The sequence below is a fragment of the Gavia stellata genome, chromosome 32 (genome assembly GCF_030936135.1).
Source record: "Gavia stellata isolate bGavSte3 chromosome 32, bGavSte3.hap2, whole genome shotgun sequence".
Taxonomy (NCBI): Eukaryota; Metazoa; Chordata; class Aves; order Gaviiformes; family Gaviidae; genus Gavia; species Gavia stellata.
The window spans coordinates 5,202,456-5,229,383 of record NC_082625.1 but is presented as its reverse complement, the minus strand read 5'-3'; the positions used below and the strand labels follow the sequence as shown (position 1 = coordinate 5,229,383).

The 26,928-nt window shown below is 59.6% G+C and overlaps 1 protein-coding gene across 1 annotated transcript; it reads left to right on the top strand.

Moving 5' to 3' along the window:
* The first annotated feature begins 3,062 nt into the window (after positions 1-3,062).
* Positions 3,063-26,928, top strand: ONECUT3 (one cut homeobox 3). Its single transcript, XM_059831850.1, is given in 4 exon segments — positions 3,063-3,347; positions 3,349-3,459; positions 3,461-4,094; positions 26,636-26,928. Coding segments are annotated over 4 exon segments (1,323 nt in total).

Here is a 26,928-nt window from a genome sequence, read left to right as displayed (position 1 = left end):
GGGATGGGATGGGATGGGATGGGATGGGATGGGAGGGAATGGAATGGGATGGGATGGAATGGGATGGTTAGGATGGGATGGGATGGATAGGATGGATGGGATGGATAGGATAGGATGGGATGGGAGGGAATGGGATGGGAGGGGACGGGATGGGATGGAATGGGAGGGTATGGGATGGACAGGGTGGATGGGATGGGAGGGAATGGGAGGGGATGGGATGGATGGTTTGGGATGGGATGGGAGGGTATGGGATGGATGGGATGGCTGGGCTGGGATGGATGGGGCGGATGAGGTGGGATGAACAGGATGATGAGATGAGATGGGATGGGGTGGGATGGATGGCAGGGGAGGGGAGTGGAGGCGATGGGAGGGGATGGGATGGACAGGGTGGATGAGATGGGATGGGATGGATGGGATGGATGAGATGGATGAGGTGGGATGGGATGGATGGGATGGATGAGATGGATGAGGTGGGATGAGATGGGATGGATGGGATGAACGAGGTGGGATGGGATGGATGGGACGGATGAGGTGGGATGAGGTGGGATGAGATGGGATGGATGGGATGAACGAGGTGGGATGGGATGGATGGGACGGATGAGGTGGGATGAGGTGGGATGGGGCGGGATGGATGGGATGGATGAGGTGGGGTGGGATGGATGGGACAGATGAGGTGAGATGAGGTGGGATGAGGTGGGATGGATGGGATGGATGGGGCGGGATGCATGGGATGGATGGGATGGGTCAGACTGCTCCGAGTTCGGACGGGATGTCAACCTTTGCCGCACTACTGACTGCGACGCGGGGGGCGGCTGAGGCCCGGAGCTCCGGCCCGCGCCTCCCGCCCCGCGGAGCGGGGACCTGCTGCTGCCCCGCACCGCAGCTCCCGGCCCGCCCGCCCGGGCCTCGGCCGTGGGGGCCGCCCGCAGCGAGCGGGGACCGAGCAGCCCACGCGGGGCTGGCGGGCCCCCCCCCGCGGGAAGCTACGGCTTCCAGTTTGGGTTCTGGTTTCTCGGTATGGCCGGTAAAGCTCGGGGAACCCGCGCGTCCCGGCCTGGAGGAGCGGGCACGGCCGGGAGCTGCCAGAGCCGCCCCCCCCGCGGGCAGCCCGGCTCGGTGCGGCGGGGCCGGGACCGGCTGGAAACGTGCCTGGGAAGGACGCCGAGTCCCAGCCCCTCCGGTGGCCTACACCCGGCTCGGGTCGCCTCTTCATCCCGTCTTCGTCCTTTCCCTTTCCTTTTCCTTTTCCCTTTCCCTTTTCCCTTTCCATTTTCCCTTTTCCCCTTCCATTTTCCCTTTCCCTTTAACCTTTCCATTTTCCGTTTCCCTTTTCCCTTTCCCTTTCCCCTTTCCATTTTTCCCTTTCCCTTTCCTTTTCCCTTTCCCTTTTCCCTTTCAATTTTTCCCTTTCCCTTTAACCTTTCCCTTTCCCCTTTCCCTTTAACCTTTCCCTTTTCCCTTTCCATTTTCCCTTTTCCCCTTCCATTTTCCCTTTCCCTTTAACCTTTCCATTTTCCGTTTCCCTTTTCCCTTTCCCTTTCCCCTTTCCATTTTTCCCTTTCCCTTTCCTTTTCCCTTTCCCTTTTCCCTTTCAATTTTTCCCTTTCCCTTTAACCTTTCCCTTTCCCCTTTCCCTTTAACCTTTCCCTTTTCCCTTTCCCCTTTCCATTTTTCCCTTTCCCTTTAACCTTTCCCTTTTCCCTTTCCATTTTCCCTTTTCCTTTTCCCTTTCCCCTTTCCATTTGCCCTTTCCCCTTCCCTTTTCCCTTTCCCTTTTCCCTTTCCCTTTTCCTTTTCCCTTTCCATTTTCCCTTCCCCTTTCCATTTTCCCTTTCCCTTTAGCCTTTCCCTTTTCCCTTTCCCTTTTCCCTTCCCCTTTCCATTTTCCCTTCCCCTTTCCATTTTCCCTTTCCCTTTCCCTTTTCCCTTTCCCTTTTCCCTTTCCCTTCCCCTTTCCATTTTCCCTTTCCCTTTCCTTCTTTCCTTTTTCCCGTTTCCCCTTCTCCCCCACCGCTGCCCAGGGCCCTGCAGCACAGCGCCGTGCGCCGCCCCACGCGTGTCCCTGTCACACCCCGCCCCCCCCGTGCCAAGGCACCCCCCCCACACCTCCCGGTAGCCTCCGCTGCCCGGGAAGGGGAGGCAGTGCCCGCCGCGGGGGCGGGGGAAAGGGGGTGATGCTGGGGACACGCGTGGGGAAACACGGGGGTGCGGGGACAGGCGTGTTTGGGGTAGACGAGGGCAGCCAGGCCCTTGGGAGGGGCGGAGGGGGGGGGGGAGCGCGGGGAGGGGGGGGGGCAGCGGGGGGGTGCTGGGGGGCAGCGGGGAGAGGCGCGTCCAGATGTGTGCCGGGGGGGGTCGGGGCCCGCCAGCTGTGCGGGGGCGCAGGTGGGCACAGCCGTGCGGCGCCGCCAGATGCGCTGGGTGCCGGGGGGGGGGGGCACCTCGGGGCGGGGGTCGCTCCATTGCGGGGGTCACCCCGATGCGCGGGGGGGGTGTGTGTCACTTCGGGGGGGGCGGGGAGGGGGTCACCCCGGTGGGGGTTGGGGGCGCGGTGCGGCCCCGCCGTGTGCCGGGCGCCGCCGGCTGCGCTCCGCGCTCCCCCCCCACCCGCCCGCCCCGCACCGGGAAGGGGGGGGGGGGGGGCGGTGCAGCTCGGTTGGGGGGGGGGCGGGGCGGCGCTGACGTCACGCCGCGGCCCAGAGCGAGGCTGCCGGGAGCCGGCGGCCGAGGCGCGCCGCAGCCGCCCCGAGCGCACGCCCCGCGCCCCGCTCCGCTCCGCACCGAGCCCCGCTCCCCGCTCCGCGCCCGGCCGCAGCCCCCGCGCCGCAGCGCACCGAGGCGGGCTGGGGCGGGCGGGCGCGGCGCATCATGCTGGCCTGACCGCGGGGTGCGGGAGATCGATCCCCCGAGCGCGGAGTCTGAATTAATCCGGGCAGCCGGCGCGGGGAGGGGGGGGCGGCGGTGGAGGAGGAGGAGGAGGAGAGGCGGCGGCGGCGGCGGGGGGGTGGGGGAGGAAGGCAGCGAGCGAGCGGGCGAGGCAGCGGCAGAGCCCGGCGGCCACCATGGAGCTGGCGATGGAGAACCTGGGCAGCCTGCACGGCGTCCCGCACTCGCAGCCCGCCGAGCTGCTGAGCCCGGCGCACGGGCGGCAGGGCTCGCACCGCAACCTGGTACCGCACGGCCGGCCCGCCATGGTCTCGGGCATGGCCTCCATCCTGGAGGGGGGTGACTACCGCGCCGAGCACAGCCTGGCCGCCCCGCTGCACCCCGCCATGAGCATGTCCTGCGAGTCACCCTCCGGCATGAGCCTGAGCAGCACCTACACCACGCTGACCCCCCTGCAGCACCCTGCCGCCCATCTCCACCGTCTCGGAGAAGTTCCACCACCCGCACCACCACCACCACCACCACCACCCGCACCAGCGCCTGGCCGGCAACGTGAGCGGCAGCTTCACCCTCATTGCGTGACGAGCGGAGCCTGGCCTCCATGGGCAACCTCTACAGCCACTACCCCCAAGGACATGCGGCTATGGGGCAGCCCCTCTCGCCGCTGCCCAACGGGCTGAGCAGCCTGCACAACGCCCAGCAGCCGCTGGCCCCTTACGGCCCCGGGGGCCACTTGCCCAACGAGAAGATGCTCTCGCCCAACGGCTTCGACTCGCACGCCGCGATGCTGTCCCGGGGCGAGGAGCACCTGGCGCGGGGGCTGGCGGCGCCCAGCTCGGCCATGATGCCGCCGCTCAACGGGATGCACCCGCACGGCCACCCGCACGCCCAGCCCGGTGGCTCCCTCCTGGGCGAGCGGGAGCGGCAGGCCTCGGCCGCCGGTTCTCAGCCCGGCGGCTCCGGGCAGGTGGAGGAGATCAACACCAAGGAGGTGGCTCAGCGGATCACGGCCGAGCTGAAGCGTTACAGCATCCCGCAGGCCATCTTCGCCCAGAGGATCTTGTGCCGCTCCCAGGGGACCCTCTCGGACCTGCTGCGGAACCCCAAGCCCTGGAGTAAGCTCAAGTCGGGCCGGGAGACTTTCCGGAGGATGTGGAAATGGTTGCAGGAGCCGGAATTTCAGAGGATGTCGGCGCTCAGGCTGGCAGGTAGGGCACGGCACGCTCTGCTACCCCGGCCGCCCGCCCCACACCTCGGGGCGGGTGGGCATGGGGGGACCGCGAACACGCGTGGGGACGCCTGGCTCGCGGGGAGCCACCGCGGGCTGGGGCCGGGGCTGGGGCTGGGGCTGGGCCGGGCGCTGCCGACCTGGCGTGAAGCCTTGCGAAGAAAGGAAGGAAATCACCTTCGAGGCGAATCCCCCCTCCCCGGGCCTGCTCCTGCCCGCGGGAAACGGGGGAGCCCGGGCGGCGGCAGCCCGGAGCTGCTCGCCGCTCCCCGCCGGCTCCCCGCCGCCCCTTCGGCTGCCTCTACCCCCGGCGCTGCTCTCCCGCCTCGGTCCCGCCCGCCGAACCGGCCCCTTGTCCCCCCGGGCGGACCCCGCAGAGCCGCGGGCGACCCCCGGCCCACGCTCCCTGCGCCCGTGGGTGCGGGCTGAGCCGCGGCCCCGGGGCCGCTCGTCGAGCTCCTTCGCCGTCGGTTGGCACCGCCGCTCGGTACCGGAGCCGCGCTCCGGGGAAGCTCCGGCCCGTCCCCGCGCTGCCCCACCGCTCCCCGCCGGGAAGGCGGCTGCGGGGCCGGGGATCGGGCGGGGAGGGGCGGGCAGCGCCGGGGCCGCGCTCCGCTCCCTCCGGGGCACCGGCTGCCCTCGGGGGGGAAGGAGCGACCCCCCCGCCCCGTGCCCCCGGTTCCCGGCCTGGGCGGGGGGCGGCTGCTGCCCCCGCAGCTCCGCGGGTGCGCAGCGCAGCGCGGCGGCAACGCCGTTCCCCGCGGCCGCTCCCGGCGGGGCTCGATCGGCCTCAGGCCGGCGCTGGGCCGAGGGTTTGCTGGAGAAAACGCGCGTTTGCTGCGCGGCCGCGCTGCTCCGCGCTGCGCGGAGCCGCCGCGGGGGAAAGGGCCGAGGGCTGGCGGGGAGGGGGGGTGTCAGCGCCCCGCGGGGACGTGCCCGGCCCGAGCCGCCACCCCCCGGCACCCGGAGCCGCTCCGGCCCTTCCTCCCCGCGGATCCTCCGCGCCGTCCCCGGCCGAGCCGCGCCGGGGCTCCGCGGGGCCAAGCGGGGGTGGGCGTGGGGTGAAGCCCACGCGTGTATTATTTTATTTATTTTTTTTTTTTTAAGAAAACCGAGTTCCCCGTTGGGGCCGGGCAGAGTCCGGCCAGCCGGGCGCTCCGCACGGCGCGGGAGCTCGCCGTTATTTATGGAGGAGAGCGGCGTCCATATGTATTTAGTGTAATTCAGTTGCTCTTTAATTAGGGCAGGGTAGTGGCATCTTTTAGTTCCAGTCGATGCCCTATTGAAAAGCAGTTAATAGAATGCAAATTGTTCCTGGCTTTACAAGGTTCTGGTAAATAAAGATTTAAACACTGCGCGATCGGCCGTTTAATGCCCCCGTTGTTCGGGCTAATTGAGCAGCGGGTGGCTGGTTTCTGACTCGCCAAAATTTGAAATAATAACCCTGATGGGGATGATAAACAGGCGGCCCGGGCTGGGGGAGGCTCGGGGAGGGCCCTGCCCGCCGGCCCGGCTCGGGCTCCGTCCCCGCTGCCGTCGCTCCGCTCCTCCCGCCGCGTCGGGGGAGGTTTATTCTCCCCAAAATGGTTTTTATTCCCCCCCGCTGAGTTTCCCTCGGCCCCAGAGGCGCCTTGGAGGCCTTAGGGACGGAAACCAAACCCCCAGATTTCCTGGGGACAGGGGTTAATTCTTTGCTTTCTGCCAAGACGGTGGGAAAAAAACCCACCAAAACAACGAACCGCCCCCCCCCCCCCCCGCCATGAATTCGCCCCAGTTGAACCCCGGCTCCCCACGCGGAACCGGGCCGCGGCCGCCCCTGTGGCGGGGGATCGGTGGGACCCCGGGCGGGGGGGACCCGCCTCGCTCCCCCCCCCCCCCCCCCCCCCCGCGGCCTCCCCCGGTCCGGCCGCTTTGTTCCCGGCCCCGCTGCCGCCCCGCCGGGCCCCGCTTTCGTTTCGCTCCTCCCGCCGGTTCGCCCACGCGGGGCCGGGCGTGGGGCAGGTTTAAGCCCCTCGGGCTCAGCCCCGGGCCGGCTGCTCCGAGAAACGGGGGTTCTGGGGGGGGGGGGGGGGGCCGTGCCCGGCCCCCCCTCGAAGCAGGCGAATCCCCCCCCAAGCCCGACCCATCCCGGGGCCGCCGGTCGAGCCTGCTCCTCCTTTCAGGCCGCCCCGGGCTGGGGGGGCCCGGAGGGCTGAGACCCCCCCCCGGCAAGCGGGGAAGGGACCCCTTCCCCACCCGCGGAGCCATCGGCTTTTTTCCCTCCCAGTGCAAGCAAAAAACCGAGTGTTAAACGGGGGCACGGCCGGGGCGAGGGCTGGTCCTAGTCCTAGTCCTAGTCCCGGTGCCGGTGCCGGTGCCGGTCCCGGTCCTGGTCCCGGTCCCGGTCCCGGTCCCGCCCGGCTGCAGGAGCCCATCTGATGGATTAGTGCGAGGGAGTAAATCGCGGATCAATAAACACGCCAGGCCCCTCTGCAAGGGCAATCACCGCTTTCCTCCTCTTTCCACTCGGGTTCCCCTTCTCGCCCCCCATTAATTATTCAGCCGGGGGGGGGGGGCTGCAGCCTCCCCCCGGCCCCGGGCTCCCCCCGGCTCCGCTCTCCCCGCGGGGCTCCCCAAAACACGGGGGGAACCCGGGGAAACAGCTGGGCAGCAGCTGGCGGTGCCCGTCCGTCCCCTCGGGGCATCCATCTCTGCGACCCGCTGTCACGGCCGCAGCACCCCCCGCCCCGTTCCGCATGCGGCTCTGCAAACTTCGTGACACCCCCCCCGCACCCCCCCGAGGGCCGTGGGTGGCGGGAGCTCCCACCGCGGCACCTTTGGGTGTCCCTGCGGGGTGGAGAGGGGCTCGAGCGCCCACTCGCGACCCCCCCCCCCCCCCCCACCCGCCATGGTGCCCTCTGGGTGAAATAGGCGTTCGGCTTCGTTCTGGTGGGGTTATGTGGGAAGCGGGTGCGCTCCCGCGCTCCCATCCCCGCGTGTCCGCGGAGGGCGGTGGGTGCCTTCCCAGCGTGGGTGTCCCTGGGTGCCCTCCCACCATGCGTGTCTGTGGGTGCGCTCCCATCCTGTCAGAGCCCCCGCCGGTGGAAACCCCCTCCCCGCCACGGATTTATTCCGCACTCAGCATTAGGAAATTCACGCGTGATTATTACTCGGGAGGGCGACAACATCGTTGTGTCCCTTTCGCGACACGGCGGCTCCCGCTCCCGCGTTCATTCATCCTTAAGTCAAACGAGCGCTCGGCCGCTCCAGCCCCCGGGGTTTTCCCCGAAACGCGTGTCTGGGCGTGAAATCCACCCGCTCGCGGGACGCGTTTGGGCCGCGGGTGGGGCGGGAGGTTGGCCCAGAGGAGCCGGTCCACCGGCACCGGCCGCTGCCCGCGCCCCGGGGAGGCCACGCGGGCCCGAGTGGGCTCGGCGGCACCCGCCGTCGGCTCTTTCTGCCCCGCAGGGTTTCGCGTGGCGCGGAGCCCTCGCGTGATCCTGTCACCCTCCCTCGCGTGATCCTGTCCTTCTTCTTTACATTTTCTTTCCCTTCCCCCCGCTCTCATCCCGCTTTCCCTTTCCCCTTTAGCCTTCCCCCCGGGGTTTTCGTTCTCCTCTTTTCTTTTTTTGTTTTCGGGTTTTTTTTCGTGTTTTCTTTTCTTTTCGTGTTTTTGTTTTGTTTTCTTTTCGTGTTTTGTTCTGTTTTCTTTTCGTGTTTTGTTTTGTTTTATTTTATTTTCGCCTTTCCTTTCCTTTCCTTTCCTTTCCTTTCCTTTCCTTTCCTTTCCTTTCCTTTCCTTTCCTTTCCTTTCCTTTCCTTTCCTTTCCTTTCCTTTCCTTTCCTTTCCTTTCCTTTCCTTTCCTTTCCTTTCCTTTCCTTTCCTTTCCTTTCCTTTCCTTTCCTTCTTTTGTCTTCCTTCTTCTTTTCTTTTCTTTTCTTTTCTTTTCTTTCTTTTCTTTTCTTTTCTTTTCTTTTCTTTTCTTTTCTTTTCTTTTCTTTTCTTTCATTTTCTTTTCTTTCATTTTCTTTTCTTTCATTTTCTTTTCTTCATTTTCTTTTTCTTTCCTTTTCTTTTCTTTCCTTTTCTTTTTTCTTTCCTTTTCTTTTCATTTGTTTTAATTTGTTTTCATTTGTTTTGATTTGTTTTGTTTTGTTTTGTTTTGTTTTATTTTCCTTTATTTTCCTTTATTTTCTTTTATTTTCCTTGCGTCTCTTCTCTTTGCTTCTCTTCTCTTTTCTTTCCTTTCTTTTCCTCTCTTTTCTTCTCTTTTTTTCTTCCCTCTCCTCCCCGGCTTTCTCCCCCGAGCAAATCTCCACCGCAGCGCGAACCGTCGTTATTCAAAACGACCACCACCAACAACAAACAAAACCCCCAAACCAGCCCGAAAGTCCGAGCACGATCGCGGGACTGGGCCAAGACAAACGCCGCGAGGTTTGGCCACGCCGATAATTAACGCCGCTAATTAATACTGCGAACGGAGGCACAGAATTGCCAGAATCAGGGACAAGACTGCGCCGCGTAAAGACTCGGGAAATATATATATATATATATATATATATATATATTTTTTTTTTTTTTACGAGTTTTGTTTCAATTTCAGCTTCTCTCAAACGACTTTGGCCCCACCGACGGCTCCCCCCCGCCGGCGGCCCCCGGGGCGGCTCCGGCCGCGGCTCCAGCCCGGGAGAGCGGCGGAAAATCGCGGAGGGTTTCGCTGTTTTCGATCCGCGCGTGTCCGCGGGACGAGGGGCGGCTCCGGCCGCGGGGGAGGTGGGGGGGGGGGGGATCGGGAGCGAATTCTTCCGCCGCCGTAAAATGGGGGGAAACGAGAGTTTGGGGCTGCGGGCGCCAGCGGCTCCCCCGCGGCACGGGGGAGATGCCCACTCGGGAAAACACACAGACACCACGCGCGAGAGGAGAGCCACCCTTTTCCCCGCTGGGAAAAAAAAAAATAGTTGTGTTTTTTTTTTCTTAAATGTCTTAATTTTTTCTTAAATTATTATTATTATTTTCATTTTATTTTTTTTTTTTAGCACGTTAATACCAGGCAACTTCCTCCGCCGGCGCGGAGCCGCCCGCCGGCAGCACCCACCGCCGGCTCCGCGGGGGCGGCCGCTCCGCCCGCGCTCCGCACCGCACCGCACCGCGCCCCGCACCGCCCCGCGCTGCCGCCCTTATCAGCGCGGCGGGGCCGCCTGGCTCCGCCCGCGGCTCTTTTTCTGTTTGCTCCTAATCTGCGCGTCAGAAGGGGCCAATAAACCTCCCGCGGGTTAAATATTAAATCGGGTTGTTCCCCCCCCCAGGAGGAAATAACCTCCCCTTCTCTCAGCTCCGGGTACAACCCACCCGTGGCCGTGGGGTCCTGCTCCCCCAAACACCGCTCCCCAAATCCCCCCCGGGGCTCCGCTCTCCGCCAGCCCGGGAGGGACCCCCCAAGCCCGAAGCAGCGCCGGCGGCCGAACCCGGGGCCTTTCTTGCTGCCTCCTCATTTTTGGGTGCACATTGTGGGTGGGGGGGTTATTGGTTTTTTTTTTTTTTTTTTAATTTTTCTGGGTGTACAACGCGGGGTGCGTTTTTTTTTTCCCTCTGTCCTGTCAATCGCCCCTGAAACCATAAGGAGAGATAACAGAGAAGAGAAAACTCTCAGAGTGACCTTTGAATCAATTTGAAAAACCTCATTTAACTGATAAGTCTTGAAAGGCCCAGAACTAATTTGAAAATACATCTATTAAAATCTCATTGCCGCTGCCTGGGAGCTGCTGGGAAGGGTGTGCGAGGCGACTTCCCGGGTCGGGGGAGCTGGGAGAGCAGGTTTAAGCCCTGGTCAACAAAGAGATTGCAGAGCCACCTGCAAAATGATGGGGCTTAAACCAGGAGAGAAAATAAGAATATTGAAAGAAAATCGGTCTTTCTTCCCCGGCTGGTGGGGGAAAGGGGAGATTTACAGCGTTTTCCTGCCATAACCAGGCGCGGAGTCTGGGATCGCAGACAGAATATTGGATTTTTTTTCTTTCTTTTTTTTTTTTTTTTTTTCCAGAAAACAAATCCAATATTTTCTCATTCTGCTCAGATGTGGCGGCAGGGCCGGGGAGGCTGCGCCTCTGGGAGAGGGCAGCCGGGCCCCCCAGGAGCGTCCGCGGGGGAGGCTCTGCCCGCGCTCCCACCGCAGGGGTTTCTGCCCAGCATCCCCGGTGCCGCGGAGTGAATGCCGAAAGCGGGGCCAAACATGGGCTCTGCCAAAGCAGAGGAAGAGGAGGGCTGGTGAAGGCAGGAGGAGAGCGGAGACAGGGCCCAGGCGCCTGGTTTCCTCCCCAGGGAACACCCCACCCTGCCCTGGGCACGGCACCTCGCCTTCCCCGGCATCCCTCCAGCATCGCCCGGGTGTAGAGGAACCAGAAATCCCCTGTGGAAACCTCCCGTGCCCACAGGTGTCCTTGTGCGAAGCCTTCGCAGGGCTCGTGGCAGGGGGGCGATGGCCGACGTGCAACACCGACAAAAAAAAAAAGAGGAAAAATTAAAAATAAACCCCCAGAGCCTGGCTCGAAAGGGCTGGGGCTTTGCAGCTCGGTGGAGATTTGAAGACCCAACCTGTCCTCCTGCTCCGGACCTCAGGGTGTAGTTTGGGATGCTGCTGCCTTAGGATGGGCTGTGTTTCCCGTGGGAATCACCGCCTGCCTGGTCAGGGCAGAAGCCGGACCCGCTGGCACTTTGTTGCCTGGGGGGGGAAGAGTTTTCCCCCTTGCTGCCTGATCCTCTGAGGTTTCTCGGAAAGGCTCGGGCAGAGCCCCAAGTACTGATGGAGACTTTAGGCAGCTTTGATCTGCTATCCGCGCACCCGCACAGCTCTGCCCCAGCTCCCTTTTCAGAGCCGAGCTGCCACGAGGAGCACAAATCCTACAGCTGAGCATCGGGATTCGGTCAGCCCGGGATGCGTCCCATCAACCCAGGATGCATCCCGTCAACCCGGGATGCGCTCTTGGCCATCGCCCTCCACCCGCACCAACGGCAGCGCAGAGGGTCTGGGGTCAGCCCCTGCCTTTGAAAACTGGCAAAAAAGGGAAGTTGGAGACAAAAATTTTCTCCTCCAGCCCACCCATCCGTAGCCAAAAGCAATGCTGGGTGGGTGCAACGGGAGCGATGCAGGGCTGCGCCGGGGCGGCGAGGCGCCGGCGAGCAGCCGGTTTCAGCAGCCGAGTGCATTTATTACTGGCTCCGCGCAGGACGGTGGCCATCGAGTGGCAAGATTTTGCTGATTAAACGGAAATTCAAAAACCTCGTTAATACCTCGAATGATATAAAGCATCTCCAGCAAGATTTAAACCAAGGCGGGGGCGGACAGGCAAAACGGATGATGGATTTTTAAAACATTCAGGTTGTTAAAAAATAGCGAAACAAAAAGGCAACCTGGATTCTCTGTTACTGGAAGGAGGGGCCAGGACATTTAAAAATTAAAGACCCACTATTAAAATCAAGACACAATTGCAGGGACATGGTTAGGATTTCAAGAATGACCTTAATAACTCTGTCTTTATATATATATTTATATATTTTTATATATATATATATATACATGTATTCCATCAGGGATATGCACCGTTGCTCTAAGTCCTGGCGGTTTCTGCAGTGCAAGGCGAGGAGGTCCAGAAATTTTTTAAAAGGGATTCAGTGGGGTTCAGGGTGTTTCACAGGTGGTGAATTTAAGGCACGGAGAAGGCAATGCTTTGCCGGAGGTGCCGCATGGTGAGAAGACGTCCACCCATATACACCCACGATGGGTGGGATGCAGGCAGAGGTGATGGGCTGAGACAAGCAGGGCTGCAGCGAGGATGCTCGTGTTCCCTGGCCCCATCCTGCCGTGGGTACCGACTTTTTGCCCCCTCATTAGGGATCAGTGACGGTCCTTTCCTTCGCCTTCTCATCCCCGGGGTTTTGCTGCCAAGCTCTGCACTGCAGGACCTTGTCGCTTGAACCAAACCGTGTCCTGATTTCCTCCGGGATCGTTTCTGAATGCAGGAGGACTCAGTGTCGCCGTCAGCTGAGTTTGGGGAGCTGCGGGGTGGAATTTGCTGCCCGGCCCCTAACCTGGGGAATGGCAGATGACACCACCGCTGCCCTGCGTTGGGCAATGTCCCCATTGGGAGACCTGGACCCGCCGTCCCGCCTCGGTTCTGTATCTCTGTGATTGTCCCTCTTCTTTTTCCATTCCCAAACCCAAGGTATAGAAATCCCCAAGAGGGAGTGACCCCTTTGGGGTGTGGGAAACCTCGTCACCCCTGGCAGGCTGGCGGCGGCTCGGCTCTGCCCAGCTTGGGAGAAGGAGCCAGAAAATCCCCGTGCAGGAGCCTGCCAAGGGGGAAGCAGGGGCTGGTTGTGCGAAGGCACTTGTTGGGACTGGCTGTCATCTCCTTGCTTGCAGAGCAGCGAGGAAAACCCCGACATCTTGATTAAAAAAATACGAAGGAAAAGCAAATTGCAGCTTTTTCTGCTGCTGAGGGCGCAGGCAGCGGTAACCGACCCAGCTCTGCTGAGGCCGGGTCTCGGCAGGAGGAGGCAGCAAGGGGAGCAGGGGGCTGCTGGTCTCCCACCCAGGTTGGAGGAGAACCGAGGTCTCCTGCTGTTGGCATGAATCCAGGGAGACCTCAATATTGGGGGCCGGCAGGCTTGGGGCGTGCTGGGAGGGATTGGTGTGTGGCACGGCTCTGGGAAACCGATGCATCAGGTTTGGCTGTCAGGGACCCTAAAAAACCCAAACTGGACCAAAATCAGGGGAAACACCTCATGCCAAAGCGGTCTTCAAAAGGCTGTGAAGGTGATGGTCTCCCCGAGGAGCCCCGGCACGGGGAGGGCACAGCCCAGAGAAGCTGAGAGCCACGGCAGGGCTGTCTCTGACCACCGGGAAATGTCCCAAAGCCTCGTCTCCCCTCCCCACACCAAGTGCCACCCCACGACTGAAGGGACACAAGTCGTGACTTGGCCGTGGGTCGACGGGCTGAGCATCCGCAAATCCCTCCGTGCCTCAGTTTCCCCACATGTAAGAATGGGGATGACAATGCTTTTACAGAGCGTATGAAGACATCAGCGCTGGGTTATTAAAGCCGAGGAACTCGGTGATGCCACGTAAAAGGCCAAACCTTCAAGCTGGAAGATGAGCTCCAGAGAGTGATGCCCCTTTGTAGGAGTCACGCTACCCTCGGCTGATAAAGAGCAGGTAATGAGCGAACTCTCCATTAGGGATAAAATTGCAAATGCATTGGGAGCTGCTGACGGGTGATGGTATCAGGGGCTGACAGAGATATCAACGGCTCTGCTCTGCCGCTGGCAAAGGCTGCTCCCCTACAGAGCATGGCAGACCCCGGCGCTCAGCGCCTGTCGCAGGGCCGGGGAGCGCAGCAGCGCGTGGCAATGACACCGGTGCCTGCAAGCAGCATCCCATCCCTTGCAATTTCTCCGGAGATCTGGCCCTACTTTGTATTTTTTCCCATCTTTCGAGGGTCCCTTGTCTGCTCCCCCCGGATAAATTACAGCCCAGGATGGGGGATGGAGCTCCGTTGGGTTTTACTCAGTGGTTGCTCGAGGGATGGACCAGCATCTGGCCCAGTTTGGCTCAAATGTGAGGCTTGAAAAAGTGCCGGGGTTGGTACCGCCATGATTTGTGCTTCCGAAGCCCCCCTGGGATGCGGGGAGGTCCCTTCCCCATCTGCCTCCCAAATCGCAGGGGGTGAGGAGGAGGAGGAGGGAGGGTGGGACAGTGGCACCGCGCTGCTGGGCTGCGAAGTCAAGAGACCTCTGGAAATGGATCCGTGGATCAATGCCCGCCTTTAATTCTCTTTTTGGGGCCAAACTTCGGGATTTTGATGACATTTCTCACACAGGAGGCAGTGAACCCCTACCCTGATACTCCCAGGGGAGCTGCTGTACGGGGGGGCTCCTGCCGGACCCCCCCAAAGCCACTCACCCACCTGCCCGCGCACACAGGCAGCCAGAAGCGGGACCACGCTTGGTTTAGGGCGTTTCATTTGCTTTCTGTTGCGTGTTTGCGGTGAGGTGGGTGTTGGAACACGCGTCTGCGTTGCAGCTGGTTTCGGTTCGGGTGGGTCAGAAACGGGGTGAAAGGAAGCGAGTCAAAGAGGCGGTGAAGGGCGCGGGTATCATCAGATGCTTTGCATGCCAAGAGAAAAAAAAAAGAAATTGAAAACTAAGTCATCCAAATTGGGGCATTTATTCAAAATAATGCTGATTTCAAACCGGCTTGCTTTTCCCAGAGAAAATTCAAAAGCATCTCCCCAAAACTGAAACAGCCTTTTCTGCCCCAAATTGATGATTCCCAGCGATTCCTCTGCCTTCAACACCTCCAAGAAAAAAACCCAATTCTTTATTTGCTTTGATTTTTGGCACCGTCGCGAGGCGGTTACCCCGCTGGCGGGTGCCCGGGGGTGGAAGAGGATCGGCCCTGTTCTCCGCAGAACATACTGCTTAATCGACACGGGCGGATCCGGGATCTTCAGCCCCGATGGTGCCGTTACAGCCACCATCTCCCCAGGAAAAGGGACCTCGGGGGGACGTTTGGTGAACTGGGGGGACGTTTGGTGAACTGGGGGGCTCAGACGTCCCCCTCGGCCTCCCGCTCGGGAGCTTTTCTAGTGGTGTTTACGGAGGGTTTATACGTCCTCTGGATGATGATTTCATTCCAGACGGCTCCTCGCACCCGTCGCTCTGATGCTCCTGAAGGTGCCGGAGCCCAGCCCGAACACGGGGGGTGCTGGCGGTGGGAGGGGGTGGCCCCCCGGGCAGCGGCACCATCACCCCGCAGAGACCCCCCTCTTGGCTGTCTCCTGTTCTGCCAAAATGGGAGAGAACAGCCAGGAAGGGAAAGGGGGACGGGAACGTGGGGAAAACAAAGGGGCTGGTGGCTGCTGGGCGTTGGGCTTGGACAGAGCTGTGACATGCTGGGACAGCGGCTGGGATCCACTCGCTCCATTCCTTTCCATCCCTTTTCGCTTTCTTCTCCTCTTTTTCTCTTTCTCTTTCTTTTTAATTTTTTTCTTCTTTATTTTTATTTTTTAATTTTTTCTTCTTTTTCTTTTTTCTTTGTTTCTTTTGCTTTTCTTTTTCTTTCTCTATTTTTTCCTTATCCTTTTCTTTTTCTTTCTTTTTATTTTTTCCCTTTTCTTCTCTTTTTCTTTCTCTTTTTCTTTTTTCCTTTTTCTTTTTTTCCTTCTTTTTTCCTTTTTCTTCTCTTTTTCTTTCTCTTTTTCTTTTTTCCTTTTTCTTTCTTTTTCTTTTTTCCTTTTCCTTTTCCTTTTCCTTTTCCTTTTCCTTTTCCTTCTTCTTCTTCTTCTTCTTTTTCTTCTTCTTTTATTCTTTTTCTTTTCCTTTTTTTTCTTTTCCCTTTTCTTTTTCTTTTTCTTTTCCTTTCTTCTTCTCCTTCTTTTTATCTTCTTCTCCTTCTTCTTCTTCTCTTTTTCTTCTCCTTTTCTTTTCCCTTCCCTCCTTTTCTCCTTTTCCTCCTCTTCCTCTTCTTCCTCTTCCTCTTCCCTTCTCCCTTTACCCTTTTACCTTCTCCCTTTTCTTTCCCTTTTTTCCTTTTTTCTTTCCCCCCCCTTCTCTCCTTCCTTTCTCAGCCCACTTTGCCCCACAGCCCCTTTCCCACCCAGCAATGACATTCGGCCAAGAGAAACCATTCCCTTCAACCACCCCCCCCAAACTCTCCCCCTCAAGCCGTGCCATCACCTTTCGCTCTCCCACCTCCAGGGAGAAGCCTGGGGAACAACCCAGGGAACAACCCAACTCCATCGGGATGAACCCCCCGCTCCCGCAGCCCCTTCCCCTTTGCCTCCCTCCCTCCGCGAGCTCCCCGCCGGTCACGTAGCCATCAAACTGATGTGCCAGCAATATCCAACACGCAGTTAAAGCCACTCGTGGGAGTTTCAATAAAATCGACCGGGCAGGATCAATGGGCTGCGCTGGCCCTGGCCCCATCCCCGCACACGGGGGGGGTGCAGGAAAAATACCCAGGGCTGTGAAATGGGGGCGGTGGGGGGGGGGGGAGCTGATTACAAATCTATCCCATACTTGCCGTGATTAATTGCTGCTTTACCAGAAGGAACAGCTCTGTGTGGGGGTCATTTTTAAAGGTAACGTTGAGGGGGACGTTTCTCTGCCGTGTTTGGATGGGAGGAAGCAAAAGCCCTTTTCCTCCGGGAGCTTCCCAATCCCGGCAGGACGGGGTCGGAGAGGGGCACGGAGCAGGACCCGGGGGGGCAGCGAGAGCGGGCACAGCCCGGGCTGGTCGTTCCCCTGTTTGGGAGTTGGGAAGGACCCTCCGTAGCCGCTCGGGAGCATCCCCGGCTGCTTTGCAGCCATGGCGGGGATGCTGAACCCCAGCCAACTGGGATCGCTGGCGTCCCGGCGCCGGCTGCCCGTCGTGGAGCAGGCCAGGCTCCCCGCCAGGGAATCGCTTGACGCTGGGTCGCCCCGCGGGGTCCGGGTTTCTGGCTGCTCCTTACCCTAAACCCCCTCCCAGGCCAGCGGCGAGGGCCTCCGGCCGCTCTTCGCGCCCTCTCCCAGCGCTCGAGGGTCCCCGGCCCGGGCCCGGCTCCAATTAAAACATCATCCGTCCTTACAGCGGCAGCGCGTAATCCCTGGCAGATCACCGCAATTACTCCGGGAAATACCTTGGGAGCTGAACTAATAAGGCCGGAGCGGTGTATTAACAGTCACTGGCTTAGCGTCGGCCGCAGCCACCCCAGCCCCACATGTGTGGGGGGACGGGCTGAGCCGCCCCGGGGGGCAGCGGGTTCCAGGGGGGGGGTGGTTGTGTGGCTGGAGTTGGGGGGCGATGAGGAGGGGATGATGGCCTTGTGGGGCAGCCGTGGGGTTGTTTGTGAGGCAGCGTGTGGGGCAGCGATGGGGTGGTGATGGGGCAGCATGTGGGGCAGTGATGGGGCAGTGTGTGGGGCAGCGATGGGGTGGTGATGGGGCAGCATGTGGGGCAGTGATGGGGCAGTGTGTGGGGCAGTGATGGGGTGGGTGGTGGGGCAGCATGTGGGGCAGTGATGGGGCAGTGTGTGGGGCAGCGATGGGGTGGTGATGGGGCAGCATGTGGGGCAGTGATGGGGCAGTGCGTGGGGCAGCGATGGGGTGGTGATGGGGCAGCATGTGGGGCAGTGATGGGGCAGTGTGTGGGGCAGCGATGGGGTGGTGATGGGGCAGCATGTGGGGCAGTGATGGGGCAGTGTGTGGGGCAGCGATGGGGTGGTGATGGGGCAGCATGTGGGGCAGTGATGGGGCAGTGTGTGGGGCAGCGATGGGGTGGTGATGGGGCAGCATGTGGGGCAGTGATGGGGCAGTGTGTGGGGCAGCGATGGGGTGGTGATGGGGCAGCATGTGGGGCAGTGATGGGGCAGTGTGTGGGGGCAGCGATGGGGTGGTGATGGGGCAGCATGTGGGGCAGTGATGGGGCAGTGTGTGGGGCAGCGATGGGGTGGTGATGGGGCAGCATGTGGGGCAGTGATGGGGCAGTGTGTGGGGCAGCGATGGGGTGGTGATGGGGCAGCATGTGGGGCAGTGATGGGGCAGTGTGTGGGGCAGCGATGGGGTGGTGATGGGGCAGCATGTGGGGCAGTGATGGGGCAGTGTGTGGGGCAGTGATGGGGTGGTGATGGGGCAGCATGTGGGGCAGTGATGGGGCAGTGTGTGGGGCAGCGATGGGGTGGTGATGGGGCAGCATGTGGGGCAGTGATGGGGCAGTGTGTGGGGCAGCGATGGGGTGGTGATGGGGCAGCATGTGGGGCAGCAATGGGGCCGTCGTTGGGCACTGATGGGACACTATAGGGGGTGATAATGGGGAGGCCGTGGGGCAGTGACGGGGCAGCCGTGGGGCAGCCGTGGGGCAGGCGGAGGTTCCCCACCCCACAGCTGGGGCGGGACATGCCATTCCCGCGGCTCCCTGGCCTGCCTGGCCCCGTCCGTCCCCCCCCGCGCCGGGACGCGGGTGGACCGCTCCAGCCCAGCGCGCCCCGTGTGTGAGGGGCGGCTGGAACGGCCCATCGCGCTGAGCGGGGGGGTGTCGGGAATGTCCCATCGCCCTCATGGCGAGGGGCGGCCGCAACGCGCCATTGGGCAGCGGCGGGAGGGCGGGGCGAGCTGTACCACTGCCACCGCCCCCCGGGGGGGAAATGCGCCCGTCCATCCGCGGGGGGGCGCCAGCGCGGCGGGGACGGCCCATCGTGGCTGAGGGGAGGGGGGGGCGGACCAAACCATTCCCCGCCGTGCGGGGGGAACCGGCCGGGACCAGAGCTCCAAAATGGCGGCAGGGCGGTGGGGTGGGCCTCGCCGTGCCTCGGCGGTTACCGGGGCCTCGTGGCCGGGAGCCCTCTCAGCGCCGCCTCGGCCCTGCCGCCCTCATGGCCCAGCCCGGGGGCAGGTGCGGCCGAGGCCTCCTTGCCCAGGCCGGGGGTGAGGGGGGCCTGGCGTCGCCCCAGGCCTGCACGGGCCTGGTGGGGGAACTCGCCCCAGGGGACCAGGCAGGGTCCTCCCGCGGGGTCTGAGTGGCGGCCCGGTGTCAGCCCCCTCCCCGGAGCAGCCCCGGGCTCCCCCTACGTGGCAAAACAGGGCGCCAGGCCCTGCCCTTGTCCCCAGCCCCCTCCTCAAGTGTGCGGTGACCAGCCTGGGCACGTGCCACCCATGCTGGCTGCTGCCTCGCGACATGGACGGCTTTGTGCTGGGTGTGAATAGGCGGGAATTGGGTTACACCCAGAGCCAGGCTGTGGCACCCGTCGAGGTTGGGCTGGAAATTGCTTTCAGAGCTCCAAGGCCTTCCAGAGCGGGGCCTGGCGACAGGGAAGGGCTCACATCTGGAAGCTCCCTCCTGCGATGCGCTGCTGGAGCTGAGGGATAACCTGAGAGCAGCCAGTGTCCCCGCTCAGGCCCTCCTGCCTGCCTTCAGAGGGTTTCAAACCCTGGTGAACCAAACCTTGAACACCGAAACCCAGAGGATTACAGATTTTCCTGTTTTTCACAGCACCGCAGAGCAAGAAAGCCAGCAGCCATCTGAGAATTGACTCGTCCAAACCCTAAGGGAGCTTCCCATCTCACACCCGATAAATCCACCTGAGACCAGATTTAATCAGGAAACGCAGAAAATTGTTGGTTTTTCCCACCCACTTCTTTTCCCCTCTCTCCAGCAAATGGTCCTTGGCTAATAACAGCTCTGAGCCCTCTCTGGACACCATCTCTCCACTGAGAGCGGCTGGGGAGCAACATGTGCTCTGATGAAATATGCTTCATTGATTGCTGAATTTGTTTATCCTGCCCACTCAGAGAGCCAGATCTGGGAGCTGCTGAAGGCAGCAGGAGTTTGGCAGAAGGAGCCTGACAGGAACGGGCTGATGAGAGTCACTTAGCAGTAGCCCGTGCTGATGCCAAAGGGAGAGCCTTGCTGCTCCTCTCCTGTGCGAAGGAGCGAGGATGGAGGTGGACTGCACGGGACCCACAGCTGTGTGGGTCACAGGGATGTCACTTGCCCCAGATGCCCGGGGGAGGCTTCTTGTCTGGCGTTACTTGGTTCTCCCTATCATTGTGGCATGAATCAAACCCCAAACTCCCTTTTTGCCCCCGGATTCTGCAGCTGGGGCTCTTGCACCGAAGCTGAGCACAAGCAAGTGTCACCGTCTCCAAAGAAAACTTATTTCAGGGGTTAGAGGGTTTCCAGCCGCTCCCCCTGAACCATCCCTGTGTCCTCCCTCTCTCCCAGAAGGCGACGACCTTCCCCTGCTGCTGCCATCCCTTGCGGCGCTGCTGGCTTCTGCCTGCCACGCTGTCTGACTCCAGCACTTCATTAGCACCAATTTGCTCTCGTCACACTAAGTGGCAATGACTCGGGAGAAGGGTAAGGAGAACGGAGCAGCCGGGAGGACTCCCAGGGCACCTCTGCCCGGCCCTGCCTCGCACCAGCAGCTGGTCCAGTCCCGGGCCGTGCTGGCAGCATGAGCACCGAGCAGCTTGTGACAGCAGTGGTCTCCACTGGGACAATAAGAAGCAGCTGACCCTGATCCAAAAAAAGGCCTCGAAAGGGAGAAAAGGGGACACATGGGGGAAGCGACTTTGCCAGCAGATGTGATGGCAGAGCCGGGGGTTGAGCCCGGTGCTGGGGAGAGCGGAGCGGGGCACCAGATCTCCCTTTGCAAAAGTCTCCAGAAAAGCGAGTGAAAAATCAAACCTCTGCAGATAGGAAATGCTTTTAACAACAAACCCACATTTTTAAGTCATCTCAAACTGTTTATTTCTGTGTCCATGAGAGGAGTCTGATGCAGCTGACTCAGCCCAGGGCTGCCTCTGGTGGGGCTGGTAGCAGCTTACCTGGAAAGGACAACAATAAAAATAGGGCAAACAGGCAAGGATGGAGCCAAGCACACCTGCAGCTGCCACAGCTTCTTTGTGTCCCTTCATCTGCCCTCAGACCAAACTCATAGGCTTCAGCACTGGAAAAGCTGAAAATGCCACGCCATGAAAAAACAGACAAAGCTTGAGAAGCGCAGGAGAGGCAAACCGAGGCATCCCGGCAAACCGAGGCGTCCCGTGGGGCTGGTGTCGCTGCTTTGCTGTGATTTCCTTGGGTCTGGGGGGAGCTGCACCTTTGGGCGGCTCTGCTTGTCTTGGGAGTGACTGTCGTCATCTGAGTAGAGGACCGAGGACTTGCGCTTTAATTTCCAGCCCCTTCCCTCCTCCTGCCAACCTGCGCTGCTATGAAAGCCCCTGGGCTGTTGGGGAATGCGCTGGGGACATCAGTGCAGGCGGCTGGTGATGCCTCGCAGCTCCGGATGGGTCGATCGGAGCTGCTTGCTGGAACGAGTCACTGAAACCCTTCGCGAGGGAAGGGAAATGCACCCAGCAACGCAGAGGCAAGTGCTTTGTCTCATCTCATCTCCTCATTTGCAGCATTCAGAGGAAGATTTAATTTGCTGGGCTCGGGAAGTGGCTCACCCTGCAGCGTGCTGGCTGCATACCAATGACCAGGGGCTCTCCCCGGGCCTCGGGTCTCGTCCGCTGGCAGCTCCCAGGAACACCAGCGGGGAAGCCTGTTCCCACCGAGGCAGGGCACACACGGGGCCGGGTGCTCTGGCCAGACCGCGTCACACTGACCCAGCAGGACCGTGAGTCTGCAGCTCTGCAGGCATGTTGCAGCTCCTAACCGCATCTCTTGGGCTCTGGATGGCCTCTGACATACGGTTTTCCGAACCCGTAGGTTTATAGAGTGGGGCAGTTTTTACTACGGCATGGTTCAAAGCTGTCAGATGCTGTGGGACCACAGCTGTCGAAATCCCCCCCGGTTTTGGAGCCCAGAAGGTTTTTTTTTTTTAATCGTGTGCTGCTGAAGTCTAAGGGATCACAGGGTTGCAGTGTTGCAGGTTGCCATTTGCAGGGATGGGCAGCGTGGGGCAAGCTCTGCCCCAGCAGTTGTGTGGTTTACATTGCATCCCCTTTGCCTGTGTGTTCATTAGTTTTTGGAATAAATTGGGTTTCAGAAAAGATTAGGCTGGAGAAGCCTATTTGTGACAAATCTCTTTGAGCCATTTTCCTATAATGTAAAGAAAAGTCAAACAAACCTCTCGCAGTTACTAAGTTGCCCCAGTTTTGAGCATCCCGGCTGGCCCAGCGGATTTCTGTTTTGCAGATGAAGCCCCCTGATCTCTGGTCCAGACTCTGCTCCAGCTGTTTGGGAGCAGATGCCATGAGGTTAATTCATCTCAGGATCAGACACTGCTCTGCTGTGGGAGGCACTGGGCTCATCCCAGTTTGCTCAGAGCTGCAGCTCCCAAAAAATTCCAGAATCCCAAGGCAGGGTCTGAACCAGTAACACCCATTGCACAACCCTACACCCAGCCCCCCCTTCTCTGTGAAAGAGGTTGAGATCCCTCTGCCCCTTCAAGGAGAGGGGGAAACTGAGGCAGCCCAGGGGCTAGAACCATCTTGAAAGCATGGAGAGAAGCCAGCTTTGCTCAGGGCCATTTCCCACCAGGTGCCCACCAGTGAAAAAAGCCCGTCTCACCTCTGCACCGAAGAAACCTGCCCCGACCTGGCCGACCACGTCCAGGTACCCCCTCTCCATCCCTTCCTCCACCTCCCTTTGAACCCTCAAATGCTCCTCCATCCCCTTGTCCCCTTGCACCGCTGTGAGCCGATTTGACTGGGAGAAAAAGAGAAAAGCTGGTGGGGTTTTTTTTTCCCCCTAACCTCGCTTACAGTCAGCATGCCGGCTCTGAAAGCCCCTGGCTGTCTTTTGTGATTTCAACAAATCACCAGCACTTAAGCAAAGTGGGCAGAAAATTACAGGTTGTATTGCAAGTGAATGGAGAGGGAGAGCACGCTGGGGCTGAGAAAACAGAGGTTTGCAGGTATAATAGAGAAACCAGTGTCTGGCAGGCTGTGGAAGCCTGCAAAGCCATCAGGTATTAGTTAAATGCTTTGCGGAGTTCACGCTGGGAGGCATAATCACAGCTTCTGAACAGCAGCCATTTGATTGTCTCTATTATGTCCCTTTAGAAATGATTTGGGAGATATTTTGCTTTGAGCTGTCAAGGTTAAGTCAAGGAAAACGCGCTCCCTCTGACATAAGTCTCCAGGGAGGCAGAAACCCTCAGCAGAAATCCTTCGGGGGAAGCAGGTGGGATGCCTCCGCTTTCAGAGGTCTTTCCTCCTGCTTTCCCCCCCGAGGTTCCTCCTTGCCTTTGCTCCCGGTGGTTTTTCCACAGCCAGGTCAGCTACCTTAGGGATGAAATACCGCTAGGGTTGTGTGCCCGGTGTCCAGGAGGAGGGGGCTCCATGCAATCACCCCATCCCATGGCATCTGGCATTCCCTCCTTGTCACTCCTGCACTTGTTGGCTGGTTTCAGCCAAGCCTGGCTGAGCTGTGGAGGTCTCAGAGGTGCAGGTGTTGTGAAATGAGCTGGGGAGAGATGGAGAGAGGAGAGAAAGACCTTCATTGTGGGTGAGCTCAACCCCTTACTGGCCATCAGAGCATCCCCCCTGGCCACAGGGGACCCCGGTCCTTCTCTCTGACTGTTGGTCCTGGTACCACCAGGGTCTTCTGTGCCCCAGGAGGAGTGGGGAGCCGGACAAGCCAGGGAATAAAGTCCCTGCTTTGGGCATTTGCTGGGGAGATAACGCAGAGGCAGGGGTGGAAGCGCCCTGAAGCGTGTCCCCATGCCCACGGGCTGCGGCCAAACCCACAGACCCCAGAGGGACGTGACCGAAGAACAGCATTAAGCCAAGGATGAGTCCTTTGGATCTCTTTTCTCCTTTGGACTTGGAGAAAAAGCATTTTGAAGCACAAAGGAAAACCCTCACCCTATGCTGACCTGGGTGGGAGTCAGAGCTGTGCCCCTGGCTGCCCCCCATCCCCAGCTCCCACCGCCTGCGGGGACACGGGGATGGCCACCGCCAGCCTGCCTGGGAAAGCAGCGCCTCGGGGATGTGGAATAGGAAAAAGATCCTCCGTTGGGGGGGTTTGATGGCCGCCGTAAATAGATCTGACCAGCGTCGCTATTGATTTCTGTTGTGCGGAGCTGTAATTAGATTGAACTGGGGAAGAGGGGTGTTGGGCTGCGTCAGCAGAAAAAGAAATTAATAAATAAACAAACGAGCACAGGAAATGTGGGATGCGTCCACCGCTGGCGTCGCAGGCCAAAAATAACAGGGGTATCAAGGGGTGCGGAGCAGGGTGTCACCTCTGTCTAAGCAATGCTCAGCACCGGTTTAAACGCTGGATCAGTTTTACCAGGAAGACCCTGATGGTTAGTGTTTGCCTCGGAGCTTTGAGTTATTAATAGGTGACTAGTTTGTAATAATTACTCATAAAAATTGAATGGGGGGGGGGAATGTGAGGTTAAGCCGAAATGCTGGGTCTCAGGCTGGCTGTCCAGTACCGCTGGTGGGAATGGTTGCCAGAGGACAGCCTGGATCCCAGTGGCTTTGCTAAGGTTACAGCTGGGTCAGCACATCACCCGGCATGTCCCGTGGGGGTATGGGTGTATTTACACGTACCTCCACACATTTGTATGTACCTGGTGTATATGTGGTAGAGAGCTACAGTCTAAGTGCCATCCAAAAGCCGTGCTCACAGGGAGCGTGCGAGGTGCCCACCATCGACACGAGGTCCCACCCGTGCCACTGGCACGGGGCTGGAGCCGAGCACGCGGAGGGGGACGCTGGGAGGGCACGCGGCGGGTGGGCGAGGGGTCCAGCATGGCGAAGACACGCTGCTCCGAATGTGCACGTACGGTGTGGGGGGGACTTCTTCTGTTTGTTGTTTGGTTTGGGGGGAGTTGGGGGGGGTCTTTTTTTTTTATTATTCATGTCTGGAAAAAAGTCAAATTTTCTATAAAGGCTTTTTTTGTTTGTTCTTTTTGCAAGCATCTGATGGTCATAGGGTAGGTTTCCGCTAAACCATTCTCTGCTGGCTGTTTGAGTAAGGTACCCCTGGGACAGGGTCTCCTGGCACCTCCAGGGCTCAGACTGTCCCTTGTCCCTAAGGATGGTGGCTTGCAGCCAAACCTCCCTGGGGGGGAGAAGGGGAGGGGAAGGCTCTCCACTAACCGTCTTTGCCAGGGATGGCTGATTTTGACTGAGTGTGGTTGGTTGTGCCAAGCTTGGTGCCTCCTGTCCCCTGCCCCAGTGGGAGCAGAACTGATGGCTCCCACCACCCGCATGGGGACGGGGCAAGGATCGAGCTCAGCAGCTGGGGAAACAAGGCTAAGTTTGTTGGATAAATTATCTCTTTACTGAGCTCTAGATCTCCCCAGCTTTGGGTGGAAGGGGTCCATGTCATCCTTCTCTGTTAGTTCAAGGTGATGTAAAGAGGACTCATAGTGCAGGCCAGCTGAAGAAAAACCAGAGGAAGACTTTGCTTGTTCTGTAATGAGGAAGAAATGACTTCAAACACCCTCCTGTTACTCCTAGGCTACACAGCTGCCTACCCTTTTACTCAGCCTGGCCGTGGAGGTGCATTTGTATAGCAGGCAGGTAGTTAGCCCGAGGGGAATACCCGTCCGATGGACCTGAGATGCCGTCCCATTGCTGCGGCAGTGGCATTCAGCCTTTGCCTCTGGCCCCTCCAAGGTCTGTGCACCAGATCAAAGAGGCTCCTGGAAGTATCTGAGAGAAGCAAGTTGAAATCTGTCATCCAGCAACCTTCCGACAGCGAGTGTCTTGAAGGACCTGTGCCCTCCCTGCAAAATCCTTTGAAAGATTGAACCAAGAAACCCCAAAGGCTGAAAACTGCTGTTGTCTGGGGCAAGAGTGGGGCTTGCCTCGAAGTCTTTAGCCCACAGTTTCCTGACACTTTTCTGAACTTTCAGGAAGAAACGTTGTGTCCCCAGCCTTGGAGGGCCAGATCCGTGCCCTGTCTTGCCCATGGGCATCTCGTGCTCCTGCAGTGCCCGCACATTTCTTGCCAAATCTTGACCCAGCGAAGTCCCTGAGCACCCTGATCTAACCTCAACAGCTTTGAGGAGGAACTGGACCAGCAGCCTTCACCAACCTCAGTTATTCTGTAATTTTCTAGAAAAATATCATAGCAAAGAGCTCCTTTTCTCAACCCTTCCACTAACAGCACACTTATTATTCCTGCAGTTAAAATTAATATATTTACCAAAAGGTGCGTACCCGCCTCCCTCCCTCCCTTGCACACAGCGTGGCGGTGTCAAGAGGGCTTTCCTGGCTCCCGGCAGCCCGTCCTCAGGTGACAGCACCTCTGTCCTGATCTAGCTCAAGCCAAATCTGTAGGGGAGGCTTTTAATTTGGTGCTGGCTCAACCTGACACATGTGCCAAAGGATCTGGTAGCAAAGACACATAGGGGAGACTGAATTTCCTGGAGTTTCAGGCGGCTCAGGCTATTCTCCAGCCTCCGGAGGCAGGAAAACCCCTTCCCAGAGCGGGTGGAACCATGAACGGTCCTTCCAGGCTGTCTGCCGTGGGACGTGGTGGTTGCAGACCGGCCTTTTCACATCCCTGTCCCCGGCTCTTCCCTGCATTTCGGAGGTGGCAGCTGGATGTGATGGCCAAGAGACACCAGTTCCCTGAGTCCTCCAGTGAGATCCGTAGAGGCAATGAAGAGGCGAGGGAGACCACGCCAGAGTGCAGCAAGGGAGGGAGGCTGATGGATGACCCCCAAAATTTAGGGATGGAGCAGGTCCCAATAGCCAGGCAGTGGGAGCAGAGCCAGCCCAGGAGTTTCCTTGGTCTCTAGTCCCAGGGTCAGCTGGAGATGCTGAGACTTGGGCTTTTCCTGGGCATCTGAAGAGGTGATGGGCTTCATCCAGGCTTTTCTTGTCGCAAGAGGCTGTTGTCCCATCTCAGCAGATGCTCAGGAGGCACAGGGAGGAAGAGGAGGGAGGTAGCGTAGGGAGGTGGTGGGCAACAATCCAGCAGGTGTACTGGAGGGAAGGGCCTGTTTTTTGGGAGGCAGCCAGGCAACCTGCAAGTGGGCCAGGGTGGTGAGCACCAATTAATGGCCCTATTCTCTCTTTTGAACATCTAGCTTGCAAACGCAAAGAGCAAGAGCAGCAGAAAGACAGGAGCCTGCAGCCCAAGAAGCAGCGGCTGGTCTTCACAGACCTCCAGCGCCGCACCCTGATCGCCATCTTCAAGGAGAACAAGCGCCCATCCAAGGAGATGCAGATGACCATCTCGCAGCAGCTGGGCTTGGAGCTCAACACCGTCAGCAACTTCTTCATGAATGCCCGCCGGCGGTGTATGAACCGCTGGCAGGAGGAGCCAGGCACCAACCCCGGAGTCCCCTCTTCTTCTACAAGCACTTTCTCCAAAGCATGA